Genomic DNA, 22,643 nt, shown 5'->3' with positions numbered 1-22,643 from the left:
CACACAAGAAGCCATGGCCTCAAGGTCCAGTGGCTTTCTCAGTGGTTCCAAGGAAGAATCGCATTGACTCCAGGAAGTAGGAGGTGTAACGACACACAGACAGCTTTTTCAAGTAAGCCATGGGCAGAGCGCACTCATAAATACTTAGGGAAAAAAAAAAAACTCGGGAAAAGTCAGGCTTTTCCATCAGGATGCCGAGGATCCAATGAGACATGACCACATCTGCAAAGTCAGAGGACATGTTCACAGTGAACTTCAGATAGAGTGGGAAAACTCCTTATGGTTAGAGACAGGGCCTCTCCTGTCATGAGTGATGGAGTGTTGCTTTTCACATACCCATATATCATCCATTCAAAGTAGCTTTGCTTCCTTACTCTAAGATGCAGTGGGAGCTAGCAACATGAATACAACACTGAGAAGATGGAAAGTCTCTCTGATTGGTGTGGCATAAATGACATTTAATACATACAAATAGGATGTCGGCTACCAAGATCTGGGACTCCCAGCTAGTGATGGGAGCCAATGAGAACCAAAGACATTTGGGGCATACATTCTAGTCTGGGTACCAGATTCAGATGAAGCAACTAATGACTGGAAAGGAAGAGAAATAGGATGTTCTTTGAATACTGGGATGAAGATGAAACACCTTGACTAAAGGGCTCTTTTCCTGCCCGAATCCTCTTTTCATACACCCACTCTGAATTTCCATACTAATTAAAACTGTGAACTCTCCCCTGTGGGAAAATGAAGGACAGATGTTTCTTCTTTAAATAAAGAGGCTGGCTGCTAGGGAATATTGACAAGATGATGTTGAAATAACTTTGAAAGAGTAAATAACACATAGCATTGACAAGACTGTAAACACACACACACACTTCTGGTCAGCACGCTATTTCTGAAACATACCAACCCTGTAAGAATTTTTGGGCTTCCAACAAAGTGAGGTTAGGGAAAAAAAACTCTTAAGAGGAAAAGTCTATATGTTTAGAGATGTTAACTGAGACATTGGTTCTAACAGTACAAACTAGAAGTTACCTGAATGTCCCATAGCAGAAACACAGGCCTATAGTGATAGCCCAGATGACGTGTTAGACATCTATTAGCATCATGGGAAGACCTGCAAAAACAAGATGATTTTTGTGGAGGAAAGGAAAAGTTTGAGAAGGGATTCAAAATCAAATGCTTGAACCAAGAGCAAAGATTTAAGAGGTAATATGGAAAGGGAACATAGTCCGTATTTAAATTTAGCAGTATTTCTAGGCTTCCTTTTTCTAAGAGCTATCTTTGCTGGTGATGCCTCATTTCATGAATTCAGCTTTTCAGATCAGCACCTTCAATGATCATATGGATCATATTTAATGACCTTAATATTCTGAAGTGATTTCAGCAGCTGACTGGGGTGTGTTAGGAAGCACAGAGTCAATGTACAGGGCACGTAGGTATTGTTATTTTAGGTTTTAGGTTTTTTTGTTGGTTTGTTTTTTACATAAACTTCTAAAAGTAGTGAGTACTGGTGGTGAGAACTGGCAGGGACTTTGAAATTTGAGACTTTCTGGACTAGCATTGACCTTGATGAAAGCAATCAGCCTTCTCTTCATTGAGGTTCCAAATAAAACTGCCCATCTCCTCATTCTAAAAGAGCGAAGCCACAAGCCGCAGGCTGTAGCCACTGCCTCAGTTTCCTTCCTATTGATAAGTGGCAGCAAGATCTTATTCAGGCATGGAAGTGGAAACCAGATACCTTTTTGTACTTAAAGAAACAGGGGCAGAGAAGAGCTTGACAGAAAATGACCACAGAGAAGCTGTCTCATTCTTCTCAAGTTGAATATATTCTGTATGGCTTCATCAGAATGTTGGACATGGAGTCTGCCCTCAGCTAACTCCAGGCTTGGAACAGACTTATTTATAACTGGAACAGAGTAGGGGAGGGAGGCTTCCGGGGTAGAACAGAAGCCATTATTGCTGGGTCAGTGGCAGGTATGAAAGCCATTTTTAAAGCTCCTGTCAGTCATTGGCTCCAGCAGGACAGCCACACCCCAGCCTTAGGTAGAAAGTTCATTTTCCCTTGAGAATGTGTAGACACTTCTGGTCTCTATCAGCCCATAAAGGTGGTATAGAGTGGAAGGCACACAGGAGTGAAAGCAGAGACCTGCCTTGTGGTCCAACTCTGTTATTCATTAGTCACAAGCTATGGAGAAGCTGCGTTCTGCCCCTCAGTTTTATCCCTTGAGCAAACAATAAAAAGATGGGTATGATTTGTCCAGACCCTTAACTAACTCAACAGATAATCACAAGTTTCATGAATTTTATACCATGGAGGGAGAAAGAGGTGCTTCGTAATATGCTCAATGCTATTTTGTATCTGAAAGGAGAAACATTAAGGGTAAGAGAGGGTCCTTGGGGTGATACCCTAAATGAAGTGGTAAGACACCCCACCTTCTCTGAAAGAGGTGACATTTGAACATAGAGCTGAAGTCAGAGAGAGACAAACCTTTATGTGAGAAAATCATTTCCATGGGAGGAGCAGCAGGTGGAAAGCACCTGAATTAGAGAGTGTGTTTGGCAGGTATGAGGGAGGGATACAAGAAGTCTAGAGGATGTTACACAGGAAAGGGAAAAGGTGCTAGAACACAGGATGGGCAAGGCATTTGAGAGAACAAAGAGGCTATGGGGGAAAATGTCTATTACTCAGTGAAATGAGAGCCATCAGCTAGCTATTGCTGTGTAACAAATAATCTGAGATTTGATGGCTTAAACAATCACAGGCATGTATTACTCCTTGTAGGTCTGTGAGTTCAGTCTGGAGTTTCTTTTCCTCTGGGTTGCCTGAGATGGCATGAGAGGCCGTGACCAGGCTGTGAGTAGCTGAAAACCAGTGTTTGACTTGACCCACTTACAGGCAGAGGCCCAGAGATCAGTGTTACCTGGCTGGCCTGAAGCTGCCATCACAGGAGGAGTGACGCATGAACATCTCTACCCTCATCTTCTTCGTGTTTAATCAAAGTCTCTGCTATGTCATAGAGGCCTCTTTTGTACCTTGCTGACCTTAAGCTTTAAGTTTCAGAAAGCAGCATTTAGGATTCTGGGGTAATGGATGCACGAAAGGTTTGGTCCTTAGGACATATGGGAATATTCACTTACTTAAAGTCATCTCCATGTCCCCCTACCTGGAGACCATGGTGTAAGTGGAGAGAGTGAGTGTTCTCAAGTGATTGACTCAGGAGCCATCCCTTGAGGACTGAAATAACTGTCTGTGAGTGACGAGGATTAACATAATTAAAATGAAATCACACAACAGTCACTTTTCTTCTTTCTTTCTCTTGCAGAAAATATGATGCTGGCATGCTTATCCCGTGAGACAGCTCGGCCCACAAAGCACAAAAACTGAACTCAAACTCAGAGAAGAATCAAGAATGGTGTTTTCCTGGCATCTACAAGAAGCGCTTTATTTTTCCTCTAGATTTCTTTTCTAAAAAACAAAACAAAACAAAAAAGACAAAACAAAAACAAAAATGAAAACAAACATAAAAACAAAACGGAACAAAAAAAACTGAGAAGAACATTCAAGCAAGTGACACACACTTCAGAACACCATAGTCAAGCATGTTCTTTTATTAAGCATAGGATGGGAGGGACCAGGGGAAGCGGAAGCTAGATGCTCACTCAGAAGGACTGAGGAGTTACGACATTCACTAAGAGGCTTGTTCTTGGAACTGTGCGTGAAGAATGAAGAGAGCGACTTCTATTTCCCACTTCAAGAATATCCCGTGTATCTGAAGGACACCTTGCTTCTTTGCTTGCCCATCTGTGTATCTATGGAATGATTTGCAAAACGTATTTGTTATAATCTCTAAGGAATTGCTTGTGTAACTTTGGCAAGGAGGACAGTGCTTTCGGGACCCACCGACTCAGTTCCCCTCTAATGGCACCATTGCATTGGTTCTGTTGGGACAAGGTACTGAGTTTCTCTCAAAGCTGCCAAACCTGTTCAGATTTTGTAGGGCAGTATGAGATGCCTTCCAGGTCTGAATTCAGCATGGGGAGATGAACATGAAAACATTTTCTTCCCTCAATGGGAGAAAGCCGGCCTCCGGTGGCAGAGGTGGCAGTGGTGGTGCTTGGGAGGGTCAAGAGGATATCAGGCTATTCTAAGGGTAATAGAGAGTCACACCTGCTTCTACAATGAGCAAAGGAACATGCTAACCATGCTTCCACTTTCAAGCAGGCCACCACCAGAAAAGCAAGCAGACCCGTGACTAGCCCTATCCTAGAAAGGGAACATTGTTCCTTGAAATTCCCTGCTTCCCATTGATGCTCAATCTTTCCCCATTGATTACAGCTGCTCTTGTTTCTTTTATTCTCATTGTTCTGTACTGGAAGGTCAGGGCACCCCAGGATGATGGGGTTGACAGTGATGAGGGTCAGAGCACGGGTGGGGATTTGCCCAACATCACGGGGCTCTGATTAGCTGGAGGGACTGCCCAGTCGCTCCTGGATGAGCCTCTCGCTGAGTTCCCACAGGGCCCGGGCTGTCTCCTCATTCTGTGCCTCCTCGGATGGCAGGCAACGGCAGCAGTTGTTGAAATACATCCCTCCAAGGCCCTCCAGCTCCGGGGCAGCTGCACAGTAGACAGTGGTAGCAGCTCCCTGTTGCTGAAAATCAGAAAAGAAAGAAAAGCAATTGTGAGTGATAAGACAATGTCATTTTGGCTACTTAGAGATCAATGAGCCTTTCTGCACTTGGACATCAGGGGCAAAGGGCTCAACTCCAAGCACAGGACTGCAAAAGCATGATGTGTGACAGCCTTGGAAAAGCAAGTCCATAAACTCCGCTTGTAAAGCTGGTGTGACTTTTTACACCTCATAGAGGAAAAGGCTTGGGAAATAAAGACGCATTTCAATGTATCATGCCAGACGCCATTTCAGCACAAAGAAAAAAGATGCTATACTCCCCAACATGCGAGAACAAAATCCATCCAAGCCTCTGACTGCTCAATGTGCAATAGAGTTTGACACCAAGAACTTTCTAGAACCTTCTGTCTAAAAGAAACCAACCACTCTTGATTATGGCCCATCAATTAGATGACTCAAGTGATGCTGGTGCCAGATCTGTCCTGAACAATTTGCCCAGGGTGCTCTTAGGGGGTAGGATGGGTTAACAACACTGTTGAGATGTTTAAACACACACACACACACACACACACACACACACACACACAGTCATGGTCTCACGAGTCTCTACACTGATTGTTTATTAATTCGTCCAGAAAATACTTTTCTAAACGTCATATCTGTTCCAATGTACAACAAACTATGGCCTCAGGTGGGAGGCACTTTCCTTCCAGCCCATTTCAAAATGCAAGTTTCTATGAACAGCACTGATCATTTCTCGTCTCCTCTGGAGTAACAGTTGGGGCTATAGCAAGGGGTGTGTTCACTGATGGGGCCCCAAGTCATCCCTACTGACAGAATATTGCCAGAGAAGCTATAAAGAGGGCAAGAGCTCACTTTGCTTTGCAAGCCATAATTAAAAATAATAGGCTTCTGTTTGCAGGGAGGTGCAGTGGGCGCTGCTCCAATTTCAAACCAGTACAATTTATCTGCTGTCCTGGGATCATTTATGTGGAGGACAGCTCTTGATGTATCAACTTGCTATCAGCTGACAGGAAGTGGGGTCAAAACAAGGACTGAAAGGTAACCACAGATGTCACCTTCAGGAAAACATTAGGATGTTTGCTTGTAAGGGAGATGGCTTTCTGTCCCTCCTCAAACTTAGCCATTTTTTTCCTGCCCCTACAGGTTTTAAATTGTGTCCATTTAGTGTGTCCATGGAAGAGCATTTTCCTAAATGACTGGATTCCGTGGAGCAAGGGTCACTTTGAGAACCAGGACTCAAGAACTTAGAACTTTAGCCAAGTTCTAAGAAGCCCACTTGGGTTTTCTTTGCTGCTGGTTTCTGTGTCAGGGTCTGTAGTCATACATGCATTGGTCAAATACAGCCATGGGGCCTGACTAGGGCAGGGGTGTGGAGGAGTGTGCGAAACAGACTCAAAGTTTGATAACACCTAGCTGCTGGAGACTACTGGACAGATCCCACCAGCCTGGGATTTGAACATGTGACCTGTGAATGGAGTTTAATTGTGACTTCCTGAAGTCCCTCAACATGCTCCACTTAGCCTGCCCCCCAAAAGAAACAGTGAATACTGTGACTTCAGTGATTTCTTTCTCAATTGATTTCCTTTTGCAAAGTTGTTATTTCTCATGACTTTTAGCAAAGCACCCAGCATGTTTATCTAAACACCTGTCAGGTGTTTATGGGATCCCTCTGCAGCGTGTAAGGAGGGAATGGGTGGCCAAAGGGCCTCTGATAGCTGAGTAGAAAACGAGGATGTCCCCTCAGCTAACTCAAGCCACATAGTAGCTTGCTTGCCGTCAGCTCTCTGCAGAGTCCAGGGGGAGATGGAGCTTTGGATAACCTTGGGCTATCTCTCTTGGATTTTCATTTTATTTTGTAGGTGACAAATACAGCCAGGAATGATCAGGTGACTTGCCACAGACTTCTAAGTGGTGGCTGAGAGAATCGAGTCAGCTCACCTCCAAATCCATCCCTCCTCTTCCACCTGCCCTAGTTGATTCTCATGTCAGAGAGTGGTTCTAATTTTACAACAGGCTGGCCTCGCGCAGCGTTGCCAGTCCTGAGACAAGACCAAGGGAGGCCTCTCAGGAAAGTGAAAACTAGAGTTCTTCCAAAGCTAATGTAGGATATTGCCACTGTGTCCTTCTGAGGTGATGTGGTCTGTGTGCTTGCTCTGTTGAAATGGTACTTTTGTAACGAATTTCTGAAGTCACCCTGATCCAGAACCTAGTTAACATGGGGATCAGGAGGAGGTGTATTTTCCCTCATCGGAATGTGCAAGTGACCAAAGTTGGGGTGTTTTCAAGGAAATGTACATTTGTTGACTACGATGAAAGACACACAGTTTTAAAAGCCCAGTGTGCCACACATGCTTGCTTCCATTCCTTGCCATTGGTCTGGGGGTAGTTTACAACCCAAATTCATGCCAGTGCCCGTAGTAAAAGAACACAGCACAGGAGACAAAGGCCACCTTCGCTACCCCACAAAGACCAACTGTATGCTTTCGAAGCCTCCCTGCCAGAGGCGTGCTTGCTGCCACTGGCTCTTGCTTTATCTTCTTTTCAGGCCAGACAATTAAATGCTGACAATATCTTGTTGGTCCCATGCCCGCTACCTCGTGGGCTTTTTGGAGAATTTTCTTTTCAGCTGTTCCAACGGCAACCTTTGAGTGACATCTTTATACCATCAGATGTGGCGGCCGCTTAATAACAAGTTCCCACTTTGGGCTCATCAGCATACCGTCAGCCCAAGACAGGACCACATTAGTGGGATCTCATTAGTAAACAAGCCTGTGACACTGATAGAAGATAAAACAACATTTTTAAACTGATAAGGTTTTGCTTTTTTTTTTTTTTTCAGGTGTTTTTTTTTTTTTTTTTTTCTTTTTTTTTTTTTTTTTTCCTTGAGCACTTTAATCACCATCAAATGACTTTCATGACACTTCTGGGGGCATCAGTACATAATCCGGAGAAGATGAAAGAGACGTGTAAAGGAAATAATGTTAACAACACTAGCGTAGTGTTTGAAGCTATGACTTGCCATTTGTCAACATTGCTTTGCTGATCCACAGTGATAAAATAATAACCCATTGACATATGAATGCTAGCTGGAGCTGCGGGGTCTCCCAGACATTTCATTTATTTAGCTTTTATTTCCTTCGGAACGATTTGACAAGTTGCTCACAGTCATTCAACACCAGAAGCTAAAGAAGCAGCACCTTCAACCCACATCACCAGGCCAAAGTATTGATGGCTCAGGACTGAGAGTTTCTGGGAAGCCCAGGGGAGTTTTTAATCACACCCCAATGGCATCTGGGTTCTAGTCAAATATTTGTGAGTGGCCAGAGTTCAACTGTGCCATCCTTGTTACTCCATATGTAAAGCTGCCCAGGGTTCTTGTTTGGGGATTAAGCTGAGAACATCTTACTAACAGAGGTTTATCGTTCTCCTTAGGAAGTCATTTTTCGCATTTGCAATCCCATCTTCCAGTTCAGAAAGCTGGGATGCAGACAGGGGCTGCTGTTGGTTTCTGAGACCCTGAGATTTAGAGGGACCATACTTCCAAAATCCTTTGTTGGGATGAAAATATTAAGTAGCTGCCTTCTGTCAACATTTGCTTGATAACTGCTGGCCATCAATTTGTAGCCGTCAGCATAGAATACAAATGAATATTGAGTCCTTTGAAAATAAAGAGGTGCAGAAGTCTTGGATAAACAAAACATGCTTAAGAAAAAAAAATAACAACCACATAGTGATATCTGTGATGCATTTCTTAGTGCTGTGATAGACTACTCATTCTGATAAGAACATATGTTACACATTTAATTTAGTTTTCAGGTGACTCGACTTTAATATGCATGCTCATTTAAAAGAACGAATAGATTCCTATCTTAAAGTAGACATAACAATGCATTTAAAAATACATACAATATCATGGCATACCTATATTCAAAGACTTGAAAGAGCAGTAGATGTTTGAAGATTGCTTTATTTCAGACATATCCACACCAGGACATTGCACAGCAAAAGCTGAATTAATCAATTTATGCAAAAAAAAATTAGATTCAGGAAGAGGAACACGCTCTGCCTGGAGCCTCCAGGGCAGGCAAGGAAGGCAGCTCTTGAGAAGTGGGCTGTGACTGCAGAGATGGGTTGAAAGTGCTACGCTGCACTGAGGGGGTTAGGCAAAGAGGAAAGACAGGTACATCTTAAGACTATCAGAGCTTTCATTGCAACTCCTCTGGGGCCTTGTAGGCACAGAATACACTTTCCAAATGTGAAACCTGCGGCCCTATGGCTAGACCACGCTGAGGGGAATGATCAGTCACAAAGCTGTGGTAGAGACGAGTGTCTCACCACCCTTCCCCTCTCCTGTTATTGCAGTAACAATCCTGCGAGTGACTTTATAAGAATTTTACCAGAAATATGCAACATTGCATCCTGCAGTTCATCTCCAAAGGTCTTGGTGCTTGGGACATAGCTGTTCCCACCAACTATTATAATTTCAACCTCTGGTTTATAAGGCAAAAGCGAGCTGTTCCAAGGGGTGCTGTGTCCCTACTTACTATCCAAGAACAATACTGCCAATGGACAAACTGATCTTGTATTCCAGAATATTCCATCTGGAATGTTCATAAAGCAAAGCAGTTAGTACAGGAAGGAGGCCCGTGCACCTCTCTGATCAGTGACCACAATGAAAGAATGCCTCCACCTGCTACCCATAGAACCGAATTCTAGGATGCAGTGAGTCAGTGCTCATCAAAAAGCATGCAAGGCCCCACCACAATGAAGCAGGCAGTGGAAGAGAACAATCAGCTCTGGCCCTCAGTGTGTTTAGGCCCATACTATCCCGGTAGCTATGAGGACTAGCATTCATAGAGAGGTAAACTATTTGCCAGGTGCTGGCAGACAGCATCATAAGCATCACTTTCTAATCCTCCTTCTGTCCTCATGCCAGGGACAACTAGCATCCTAATTTTTTAGGCCTGTGTAGATTCAGAGATCAAATGGAACTTGTCCAAAGTTACAGGGACAGTTACAGGGACAGTCACGGATTGATTCAGAATCCACGAGTCAGCGTAGAAAACCTCCTTCCCAAACACGTGGCACACATTGTCCATTTCCTCCTGGGTGCCTCCCATTTGACTCACACTTCCTTGTGCTATTTTGGCTCCTTCCCATTCTGCCTAATTACAGAACGATGCCCTGATTTGGCCTAAATTACATATACAAGCTGTTGTATGTCCACCTGAAAAATGTTCAGAGGAAATTTTTCCACTGTTGATGTAGTCAGTGAACTAAATTGAAATTATATCCATTCAGATTAAAAAAAAAAAAAAAAGAAACGAAGAAGAAGACGACTCAGCAACCCCATCCATCGACTCAATAGCAAATGACCCTTTATAAAAAAGTTACCTGACTCAAAATGGCACCCCCAGGCACCAGATCAGCCAAGTGAAAGAACATACCCTTTGATGATAAGCATTTTCAAAGAATGGACAGCAAAGCCAGTGGAGTAAATGGCTGTCTCCATGTCCTCTCTATCCTGCCCATCACCCAACAACACTCTCCTAGGAAAGCTTGTATGTGCTCAGCCAAAACAAAACAAAACAAAAAACAAACAAACAAACAAAAACCATACAGAACTTTCAAATTGTTTCCAGACCAGACCTGTTTTGTAAACTCCCATACAAGTGTAGCCTTCCATAGGCAAAGGCTCTGACAAGCTCCATTAGAATTGCAAACCGGCCCCTCCCCTTCTTTGAACTCCCCACCCCACCCATAAACCCCTAGCAAATTAACTCCTACAAATCCCCAGTAATTGATTCCTACAAAGGCCTTGAACAGTACAGATACATGCAAATATTTTGTGTAGACACCTAGACGTAAACTTCTTCATAGCCCTCAGGAATTCTGCTAACACACAGGTTGTTCTTAAGCCTTTGTTACAAAACGCCTTCTATTGCAGGAGGAAAAAAAAAAAAAAAGTGACACTCTGGAGACTGAATATTTGTTTACAGGCTCTACCAGTGTGTGACAATGTTCCAGAAAAGCAGTATGAAGCACACACATCCCCTTCACCCTACCGAATGGAATGTGCTCCTGACACAGTGGTTTGGATGGTGTATTCCAGAACTTACTTGCTACCACAGATACTTTTGCTAAACACAGGCTCTCAGGCGCGGAAAATCTCTGGTTCTTTTTCTGGTGACTCTCCCATGAAGGTAAAGAGAACATTTACGTGTAGGGACATATCTGCAGAGCACTGCAGGGCCAGTGTTCTGTGGGAGTGGCACAAAGGGAAATAAGCTCACCTGCCATGCTAAGCACCATCAGGCCAACAACAGATAAAATCCAACTCGCAAAGTGCCCCTTAAGTGAGATGAAGGAGGAGAAAGAATGACATTTAACTATCCAATGGCAGTCATACACTCAGATAGAGTCTCCCAATGACCTGAGACATTTCCTGTTGCCTTGAAGTAACCCAAGTAAGGCACCACCAAATGTAAGTCAGATCTCTGAAAAAAGATGTAGTTTTTCTATAAAGGTCTCAGAGGAGTTCTGAGCTGCTGGTGAAGACCAGGATAGAATAAATGGGAAAGACCTCCCCAGGGAGAGGAAGTTCTAGAGTTCTGCTACCATTGGTTCCAGGTGGAAAGCTGGCTGGAATTCTTTTCGAATAGAAGAATACAGTTGCCATCTCTAATCTTAAGCCTACGGAAGAGTAGATAGCCAATCCCAACCATTTCAAGGTATCCAAATGTATGTTAGGTCTCAGAAGGTGAGGCCAGGTGAGGATTTTAACTTAGCCAGTCAAGAGGGTTAGAGGGCAGAGTGACCTCTGTAAACTCTCAGGATTCTGTCTGAACATCAAGGATTGTTCTAGACTTTCTCTCAAAACAAATAAGGTACTTTTTTCATTGCCCTCAAACAGCCCACGGATTCCATGACAGAATTATGTGTGCTCTTAAAGAACTAGTAATATGATATTTAGGATCACTTCACCTTTTGAGACCTGTTTTATATCTTGTGAGACCCTAGATACGCTTTGGTGGGGAGAGAGGTAGAGGGTACCCCTAATGAGAAGAGGGCAAAGGCATAACTCAAGCATAATCGGTTACCTTGTCTCAAAATATGTTTATTCCACATTCCATTTGTGCCTGCCCACATTTTTCTTGAGCAATTCTCATTGGATGAAGGGGAAAGTCCAGTGGATTACGTCTTACATATTCATGAAAGATGTCCCTGGGCATTTCCTGTTGAGTTTCCCACAATCATTACTCAACTCAGCTCACCATGTAGTTCTTTTGCAGATGGGGATTCCTCTTGTGGGATGAATATTTGATCTGGGTATCCATTCTTTCATGAGTTACTTTGATATGGTCCAACAGAAAAGCCATAGAAATCTGTCACTGAAATAAGCATCTTACTAATAGCATAATTTTTCTACATCTTGCCTACCATACTGTAATTTGACAACTGGTCCACCTTAATGCCAGAGTTGAAGGAACATTGAGTGTTCATAATAGATAAAAGAAGATATTTAACAGGTGTTAATTTGAAACATCTTACATTTCACTTCTTTAACTTCCGTTATAGCTACTTATATATAAATATTGTATATACATGTATGCCTCTGAATTTGTCGTGTATACTGAAATAAGCCTTTAAAATGATTGTCAGGCAGGGTTCTAATAGGGAAAAAATGTCTTCCTACTATAAGTGAAACACATAGTTCTCCCCCTTTTCTTCTTCATAGAAAAGCTTTGGTCAGTTTTCCTGTCCTTTCATCTCTTCAAGAAAAATCAAAAGCCTGACTATGTGGAGTCTGGGCAGGATTTCAGAGCACAGCTCAAACAAGCTGTTTAGTATCTACAGACCTATGTCACAAAATACTGGGTGTGGGGTGGGGGGACAACACAGGGTCTCTGATATGACCATATAAAGGTAAGAAATGAACTCTTAGTCTGTCATCCCAGCAGTAATTAAGAAGGCACACCTCACCATAATTCAGCTCTCAAGGGCAGCCTCCGACCCCCACGGCCAGCCCTGCCATGTCAAATAGGGCACATCCTCATTTAGCTGTGTGTGTGTTCTTTGAGAACTCCTTGGAACAGATCATTGCTCTGGCTTGAAGATGTCAGCCTTGCTAATATTTCATTTAGAACATACTGTGCTTGAGCATCTCGTTTGTTATTAATTCCATAATTAATGGTGATCGCTCAGGCACCGCCTTTACACAGAGAGAGCTCTTCTCAGTGGTCCAGGGCCTAATGAGAAACAATAGATATTTCATTCACCAGCAGCTTGTTCCTAGTTAGTGGGAAATGATCGTGTGTGCTGTTGCTTTAATTGCCAGGGTAAATAATTCTGCCTGGGTGTTAGTGAGCATTTTAAAGCACTTGATGCAAATACACTAGAAACAAAACAAACAAAAAAATTTTAAAAATTGCATTCTATCATGCAAATATTATCTAAATATGCATGTGTTAACTACCCAGCTACTGTATTTTAGGAAATACAATTAGGCTGCCTTTCTCTTCCCTTACGTAGACTGTAAATAACTGTAGATCTTTCTCTTGCTTCCTTATGTAAATATATGTAAATACTAACACACTATGCATGGTGATATCCTAGGCAATTTCAGGTACTTTTATAATCTGAAGGCATGGACTTGAACTTGTTTGTTAAAAGGGGGGAAAGGGGGAAATTCTCTCAGACTCTTTAAAGCTGAATAGAAAGTAAAGATTTCTTCCTAGACGGGTGTGCTGTCTTTTGTTTACTTTCTTCACCATGAACAGAGCCCTAGCCTGGCTTCTCATCTTCCAGAAAGGACCTGCTTGGCACAGACCCCAAAACCATACTGAGTTCTTTGGAATCCATTTTCACACACTTTTCTTGGGTATATGAAAACAATTCTACAGCCATAGGTAGGCTTCTTTAATTGTCCTCATTTGACCAGGAAAAAAAAAGTGAAAATAATTCTTTTTGTTTATTTCTTAGATACCAAACACAGCCTTAAAATCCTATAAGAGGCTCCTGTTCTACCCATTTCAAAGATGTTAGAACCAGAGCCACATTAAGACTGGGTACTTGTCTAAAAGGACAAAATTATTAAATTCTACCAAATTGATTTTTCCCTTGCATACATAATATATATGAAATCACTCTGAAAATCATCAGAGAATAAATAATTTAGGTTCTGTTGCCCACAGTTTCTGTTGCAAAAACTCAAACTCGACACTTTTGCAAAGGGGGTCATAAGCAATACGCACAGAAATGAACATAGCTGTGCACCAATAAAACTTTATTTGTACAATCAGTCAACAGGCCGTATTTGGCCTACAGGCAAAAAATTGCCAACCTCTGCTCCACACATTATCAAAACTCAGTTCTTCTACAACAGAACATTAAGAGTTCCTTCCAAGTCTGTGTACATACGTGCTGAATGATCTTGGAAAATACTTTGATCAACTGGTCTAGTCTGGTTCCTGGAAGTACTAACACTCTTAGAGGAAGTCATGGAATAATAAGATGAGCAGAAATGAAATCTCCCGGGTTTATAAATCAAGCTATCTGTCTCAGACAAATGACACTGCCAGGTTTCAATTTATTTAACTTTTATTTTTATAAATGGGGATGGAGTAAGAAAGTTAGAAAGACAAAGAAAAAAAAAAACAGAAAGAAACTGAACAACTCTCACACTTTAACGAGAGGGAAGAGGCCATTACTTCAGGTATCTATGGAAACCAAGCAGCCTGTTCACTTCTTTAATGGTTGGCAAACAGCATTAGCGTTTGAAGATATTTTGCCCAAGTATGATGCTACGGTGTAAATGCATTAATTGACAGTTTCCTTTGGGACTTCTTTTATTGAAGTTTTCAAACCTAATTTGACGGCACAAGGAACTCTGGAGCCCTTGAAGAATGCTGTAATGTTAGGTCTTTGGAATGCAGAGCCAGCATGGGCACAGCAAACGCAGAGTCAACTCTCCCTGCTGTCTCACAGTACAGGTGCAGAGAAAGCCTGTGCTTTTCCATGAAATGGTCCTCCGGTGCAAACCCCTTGGGTGTGGAGAGGCCTTTCTTTTTTTAATTTTTTTTATTATTATCATTTATTACAATTGATTTAATTTGTATCCCAGATGTGTCCCCCTGCCTCGTCTCCTCCCAATTCCACCCTCCCTCCCTCTTCTCCGCCTATGCCCCTCTCCTAGTCCACTGATAGGTGAGGTCCTCCTCCCCTTCTATTTGACCCTAGCCTATCAGGTCTTATCAGGACTGGTTGCATTGTCTTCCTCTGTGGACTGGCAAGGCTGCACCTCACCCAGGGGGAGGTGATCAAAGAGCCAGCCACTGAGGTCATGCCAGAGACAGCCCCTGCTCCCCTTATTAGGGAACCCTTTTGGAGACTGAGTCTATGGGCTACATCTGAGCTGGAGTTTTAGGGCCTCTGGAGGGCCTCCAGGGCTCAGTTTGTTTGTTTGTTTGTTTGTTTGTTTGCTCTGTTGGACTCCTTTTGTAGCTCCTGTCCCCTCCAGGTCTTTCTATCTCCACCTTATTTCATAAGATTACCTGCACTCTGCCCAAAGTTTGGCTATGAGTCTCAGCCAGAGATGCCCTATCTAACCTCCCCTAAGTGAGAAACTGCAGGAACTCTTCCATCCTGGGAAGGACTGGGGGAGGAAGGAAGATGTAATGTTTGTGCAGAAGGTGTAGCTATACAAAACTAAAGTCAGAAGGACTACTGCTTCTAGCAGCTGCGTCAGAAGCCACTAGGCTTTAGTGTCTTCCTCTACGAAGAGTATAATAATATACCTTTGGTGGGATCTTGTGATCACATTGGTCCTTTCCTGGGTTAGATGGCAGACACAAATTCATAGTTAGCTACTGTCCTGTTTTTTCCACTAAGAAAGAAGGAAACATGCAGATCAAAGTGTCTTATCTTCTCTTCATTTAAGGGACTTAGCAGATGGGGAACCATTCCACCAAGCAGCAGACACCCTTCTGCCCAACTTCCTTCAGCATCTCTGGGTATCATGCTGGTCATGAAATCCCCTGATAGGCACCACACTGTGGGACAGAGAGAGCTCATATTCATGCCTCCAAGACACCAGCATTTGAACTACCATGATTCTTTGTATATTGCTGTAAAACTCAAGGCAATCCCTGCACCAGCCCTTAGCATACATTTTTCTACGTCCTCAAATATCTCTCTTCAAAGACAGCCAGAGGGAGACACACATTGATGATTGCATGAGGGAGCGAATGAGTACCTTAACAGTTGAGTACAGTAAAAGTGTAGAATCTATCTGGGCCAGAGCGATGGCTCAGTGGTTTAGAGCACTTACTGCTATATCAGAGGACCACAGTTCAGTTCCCATTACATTACCTCCATTTACTACTTCACAAATGCCTGTATCTTCAGCTTCAGAGGTCTGAAGATTCCTTTGGCCTATGTGTAAACACACACACACACACACACACACGTACAACAGAATCTATGTGTTAGAATCTATGTGTAGAATCTATATGTTAACAGATGATGGTTGCTACAGTGTTCTTTTGTTCCTAGTTTTTTACATGTGTGCATGCATGGTGTACATGTGTAAGAACTTACATTGATATGTTTGTGGACACATGCCTATGTGTTTGTGTGCATGTGTGTTTTTTGTGGAGGCCCAAAGATGATGATGGCTGTCTTCTTCACTTGGCCTCTACATTATTGTTTCTAGGGAGTCTAGCTAGCCACCTTGCCTGGAAGATTTCCAGCCTCCACCTCCCAAATTCTGGGATTAAGGGTGACCTCCCACACTTTGAGCTTTTAGGTGGGCTCTGAGAATCCAAATTCCACCCTTCATACTTTGTGTGCCAAGTGCTTTAACTACTGAGCCATTTCCCCAGTCCTCCACACCACCCTAGTATTCTCTCAAATGTCCTATCTGAAAACATAAAAGATAAAATTTGGGAAAGTCTATGTCTCTATCCCTAAGGAGTACTAATTCCATTTTACAAGTGAGAAAACTGAGGTTTGGAGTTGGTGTTGGCTGGCTTACTGCCCACCACATACCCAGAAGGGTACTTCCCTTGTGAAAAGCCTGAACCCAGCTGCAGAGTTATTTCTGGAGGCTTCTACATGCTCTTCTAACACAGCTTCTTTGCCCACTTCAGCCTGATTCTCTGATTCTGCCCATTGAAGGTCTGCTTTAAAAAAAAAAAAAAAAGACAAAGGGCTGTAGCAACAGTCCAGTGGTTAAAGCTCTCACACAGGACCTGAGTTCAGTTCCCAGGACCCACATGGCTACTAACAACCATCTGTGACTCCTGTTCCAGGGGATCTGATGCCCCCTCCTGGCCTCTGTGGGCACTGCACTCACAGGGTGCACAGACATTCATGCAGGCAAACCACCCATAGGTATAAAATAAAAATAAGTAAATAATTTTGTAAAAAGAAAACATAAAAATAAATTTTATAATAGTATTCCTAGTAGGCTTCAGGGAAATCTTGGGGTCCCCCACCTCAGAACCCAGAAACCCAGAGATCACAGGTTACCTGCTGTGTGATAAAAGTGTGAATTTGTATCAATCCCACTGGCAGCTGTTTAATTTAACTTTTGGCCTTAAAACACTGAGAGGTGGTGTTTGTGAGCACATTGTGAGTGTCTGTTATTTGAGCCCAGAACTCATTCTGGTGGAGGGGAATTAAGTGTAGAGGGTATCAGAACAGAGCCTGATACATTGACTGATTGGGCCACTGATGGTACAGGTAGCTCCATCTTCTCTTTGCAGAGACTGAAGAACCTTCTTCCCAACCTCTGAACTCCATTGCCAGGTCCTTCCAACTGGACACACTCAAAGACACCATTCCTGCCTGTAAGCAGAGAGGCAGTGCCTGCACTGTCCCAGGCAAACTTTAAGAAGGTTTCTGGAGGCTGGCATGGCATGGGTTAACAACTCAGTATGTGTGGGTCACCTGGCACATGATCTGGGGCAGTCACCTGACAAGACAGATCCACTTGAAGCTCTCTTGCCCTCACAGCGTAGAGAAATGCTGAACCCACGAAACCGGGGTACAAAAACGAGGAACGCCTTACTCTGCTTTTCCCACCCCTGGCTGCTGCAGCTGATAGGATTCAGCCTCTCACACATGCCAGGCTTGTAACAAGGAGGGCACACCAACATAGCCTGTCCCCAAGCACGGAGTCAGCAAGAATGCAAGCTGGCTGCCCAGCTGGTCCTTAAGAGTGTCAAGGCAGTAAGAAGCCTGTCCTCTGCTGGCTGTGCCTTGACATTCAGAATCAAGTAGCGTTTGCAGGGTGGGAGCTTTGATGCACAGATCCTATATAGAAGCCGGGATGCTTTCTATGACACTTTGGAGATGCCAAGAGGTAGAAGTTTACGGAATTCTTGCAAGAGTGCTGTAGAGTGTTCACCCATTTTGTTAGGAGAACCAGCAAGTCATAAAGCCAGTGGTCTGAGTCAGGCATTGTGGGGAATTGCTAAACATAAACTGACGTTTGCTGATAAAATCTGATGAGGTTAGATGCTGATTCAATGTGGTCCCCATAACCCGAAGGAAGCTCGTTCTACTCAGGTACTTCACTGGCCCAAGGCAACCACAGCTTCAAACATGTATTATATCAGGAATGGGTCCTAAACAGTATTCTAGAAACGTCACCTCGCCGCCTCATTAAACCCAGCAATGGCTCTGCAGAGGTAGTAACGTTCTATTTTAAAGATGAGAAGACCAACGGTCAGGTAACCCAGAGTTCTTGAAATACAGGGCTAGGATTCAAATCAGACATGTCAGATCCTACACCTCAAGGTGTAACCCAGCTCACCGGAGGCATCTCCAGGCAAACGGGTGGGTTATTTCTATGAGTGGAAACTTCACCTCCTTACAGAAAAATATGCCAACCCCTCCTCAAAAAAAAGTTATTTTTGAGGGGACCTGACTAGAACCCTGCAGCGCAAAAAGGGGGTTCAGGATAAGGATAAGAAGGTACAGGGGGGTGTAAAGAGAGCCTTGGAATGAGGGACATCGGCACAGAGCGAGACTGAGGATAATGTTGGGATGGGAAATCCTGGGACAGCGAGTTGTTTTTCAGGTAGCCAGAGAAATGGATCTAAATGGGCTCAGAACTCGCTCCTTTGTCCAACAACACAAACCAACTGGGTAGGTCTCCTTGGCACCCAGAAGCTTCCAACACAAGGTTAGAGTGCAGGCTCTTAAGCTGAAGGGCCTGGGGTCAGAGAAACAGAGAAGAAAAAATGGTTTGGTCACACTGCTTCTCTGCAGCTTTGTTTCAAGTGCCAGACCTGGAAGCTGCCTTTGGTTTGGGTACTTCCTCAAAAGAAGGCAGAAGCAGCTTCCTACGTGGTAGACTGCATAGTAAGAGTCTACCCTAGGACTAGTGACGTCAAAGCCTTCACCTGCAAAAACAACATTCAAACATGAGTTCCCTAGAAGTTGATGAAAGCCTCTATCTCAGGAAACAAGGAGGGTGACATGTAAGAATGACCTCTGGCCTCTACATGTGTGCACACATGTACATGAGTATTCCTTAGCAAACAGAAACACACACACACACACACTCACACACACATGAAATGGAAACCAGTGACATAGGAAAGGAAAAAAGAAAGTGTCTTTCCAACTTGACTGACACTCTTAGCACACTGGAATCAGGAATGTGAAATTGATGTAGCTACTGAGTTCTAGTCTTGATTTTCTTATTAGAGTCAATCTCATGGCTAGCTTCTTCAGGGAACACAAGTTCTCATGTAGACCCATGTAGACCCATGTTGACTTTGAAGCTTTCCCCTGCCACTTTTCTTCTCCCTGAACCTGTCCATGCGTGACTACAGGCATGGCTTTGGAGCAGGCCTGGAACACTGCAGTGGATGCTGGGATATTCTGCCAAAATATTCTGCATCAAGGTGGTTTCCAGGCCACATGGGTACTTTCCTCCTCAGAGATGGTGCTCACCCAAAATGAGCTTCCTGTCCTAGCTCAATCCTTTCCAGGAGACAGCCTCTGTCAGGGACATTCTTGTCTCTGTGTGGCACATGAGAGCATCTATGAAGGGCTGCCCCAGCTTCAGAGCTTCTAGGGACTGTCCAAACCACTTGTCATCGCTGCATCACAGCTCTGTCCTCCCACAGTCCTCCAGGTGCCACAGTACCTCACAGCTGTGCATCCTAGACCATGTCCCACGCATCCCAAGCAGCAGTCTTAGTCAGCTTAGGGAACCCAGCCTTCAACCTTCAACCAGCGGGGTGACTGGGACATACTCTGTCACACACTTTGCCTGATTCTTCCTCTGAGATCATGACACTCAACACATTTTATTCATTTGGAAGATGGAATCAGACTGTGCACAGAATATATGCCCGTGGAGCTGGCCCACAGTTTATACACTCAACAGACAGTGGCCAGCTGTGGTGTAACAGAGTATCTTCTCACACTCTCCTTCTCCTTTAGTGCCCCTACTCATCTCCCCATCATGGGGAGCACAACCGGTTTTACAGGGTATCTGGATAACAGAATGGATTCAGTTCAAACATCGGTGCCTGTTGCAGAAAGTGCTAAAAGTCTAATATCTTTGGGGGAAATGTTTACTTAGTGATGGAGAAACCTTTGGAGATGGAGAAGTGGCAACTCCTGGCTCAGCAGAGTGGAATCTCCAGAAGAGGAAGGGAAAGAAAGGAGCCATCATACCTGCTGGAAACTGAGAATGGAAGGGGCAGAGGTGAAGATGTCGAGGACTGGAGAAACTCTATTGTGAGCTCATGCAATGTTCCAGAGAGGCGACATCCTCCCTCAGGGATGTCAGCACCTCTTCTGTACATTTAAATACAAACACCTTACCCCCTTAGCCCATCTGTCTGAGGCAGATGGTGTGGGATATTGGGGTGCAATTTCACTAAAAGGGGCCCAGCACCCCACCCAATTTGAGATACACAGTAGTTATTCTTCAAATAGCTCTAGCAGAAGAGATGTGTAAGTTATACTTTAAAAAAACAGAACAAAACTAAGATTTAAAAAGCATGAACATTGGAAGAGGGAGAAAACAGGGAACAGAACAGGAGCCTACCACAGAGGGCCCCTCAAAGACTCTACCCAATAGGGCATAAAAGCAGATGCTGAGACTCATAGCCAAACTTTGGGCAGAGTGCAGGGAATCTTATGAAAGAAGGGGGAGATAAAGAGACCTGGAGGGGACAGGAGCTCCACAAGGAGAGCAAAAAAATCAAGAAATCTGGGCCCAGGGTTCTTTTCTGAGACTGATACTCCAACCAAGGACCATGCATGAAGATAACATAGAACCCCTGCACAGATGTAACACGTGACAGCTCAGTTTTCAAGTGGGTTCTCTAGTAAGGGGAATAGGGAGAATCTCTGACATAAACTCAGTGGCTGGCTCTTTGATCACCTCCCCCTCATGGGGGATCAGCTTTATCAGGTCACAGAGGAAGGCAGTGCAGCCAGTCCTGATGAGACCAGATAGTCTAGGGTCAGATAGAGGGAGAGGAGGACCTCCCCTATCAGTGGACTTGGTGAGGGGCATGGGAGGAGATGAAGGAGGGTTTTGGAGGGAGTGAGGGAGGAGGCTATGGCTGGGATACAAAGTGAATAAACTGTAATTAATATAAAAAATTAAAATTAAAAAAGCATTAACAACACCACAATTTGAACTATTTCCTTCTTGAATTACTGTTGGTGCGATTTGGGCAAAATTGTTCTCTATAAGTTGTGACTCATATGAGAACTTCTGTCATACAAGGCTGGCTATGAGGCAGTCGCCAGACTTAAGGAGCGTGTGTATACTGTCCCTGTCCCACTTCCTTCTTACGGTCCTGGCCAAACAGATTTGCTGTTTTCTTCCTAGGTTACAGAAAACCGAGAGAGAAAGGCACTTGTTCATGTCTACACAACTCCTAAGTAGCAGGTCTGAGATTTGAACACATGCCCTTCACTCTAAAGGCCTGGGTACAGAAAAGAGATGGAATGTAGAGCGTACTTCTGTAGGTCCTTGGGGCTTCTTTTTATCCTCAGCCTTAAAGCTCCTAGCCCACAGGGTTTGCATTTGACTGCAGAGTGGGTTTGGGATGGAGGGAAAAATGGGATCAGGGCTGCTTCCTGGAGCCCTGACTCTACAGAGCGAGAGAGATGGTATCTAACTGCAGGGAAATATATTCTCATCTCAAGTCTTGGTTCTTTATTGACTCTTCTTACTCCTGAGATGTCAGATGTTAAAATATTGCTGCTGCCTCAATAACCATGAGATGAGTGCATGAATGAGCAGATGTTAAAATACTGCTGCTACCTCAATAACATGCATGATATGAATGCATGCATGCATGCATGCATGAATGAATGAATGAGCAGGTAAACGTTGGATGGATGAACAAATGGGGAACTAAAAAGATGGATGGATGGATGGATGGATGGATGGATGGATGGACGGATGGACAGATGGATGGGTGGGTAGGTTAGTGGATGGATAGACAGATGAATGAATTAATTTAGTGAATAAATAAATTAATCAAGAACTGAACAAATAGCTAGACAGCTGTTTGGGAGTACTGCTTATCACATTTTACACAAAAAGGGAGGCATGCTGTGGACATGACTCACTAGTGGTCACTCATACTTTAAAAATACACACATTCCTCGTCAGAACTGGCACGAACAGTCTCTCTCCCTGGAGCCAAGCTCTCTGCCTACCTAATACAACGTGAGGTGTTAACTACATTATCTGGAAATACCCCTATGACTAATTCCCATCCCTCATCCGGAGAAGAAAATTGTCTGAAGTGTGAATGCCCCAGATTCCTGGTCAGTTTATGTAAGGCGTTTCAAGCCATTGCAATATTTAAAGCCATTTTTAGCTTCCATCACCTGATGTGTGGTAAGCTGAGAATACCTGATCTCTTGCTCCCTAAAACTCCCTGTTTTTCCACTAATTTTGTTTAAGGTGGTTGCTACACCCTAAGCACTTCCCC

The 22,643-nt window shown here is 43.7% G+C and overlaps 1 protein-coding gene across 2 annotated transcripts in view; it reads right to left on the bottom strand.

Annotated features, from left to right (window-relative positions):
- Window positions 1–3,596: 3,596 nt before the first annotated feature.
- Wwox (WW domain containing oxidoreductase) overlaps window positions 3,597–22,643 on the bottom strand; it is a 903,057-nt gene continuing 884,010 nt past the window's right edge. For both annotated transcript variants that reach the window (XM_055621458.1, XM_055621459.1), the window contains exon 9: window positions 3,597–4,653. In XM_055621458.1, coding sequence (XP_055477433.1) covers window positions 4,465–4,653 — 189 coding nt within the window. In that variant the 3' untranslated portion in view covers window positions 3,597–4,464. The remainder of the gene's footprint in view (window positions 4,654–22,643) is intronic.

Source organism: Psammomys obesus, unplaced genomic scaffold, assembly GCF_907164565.1.
Source record: "Psammomys obesus unplaced genomic scaffold, mPsaObe1.curated_primary_1811, whole genome shotgun sequence".
Lineage (NCBI taxonomy): Eukaryota > Metazoa > Chordata > Mammalia > Rodentia > Muridae > Psammomys > Psammomys obesus.
This window is presented reverse-complemented; position numbering and strand designations above follow the sequence as displayed.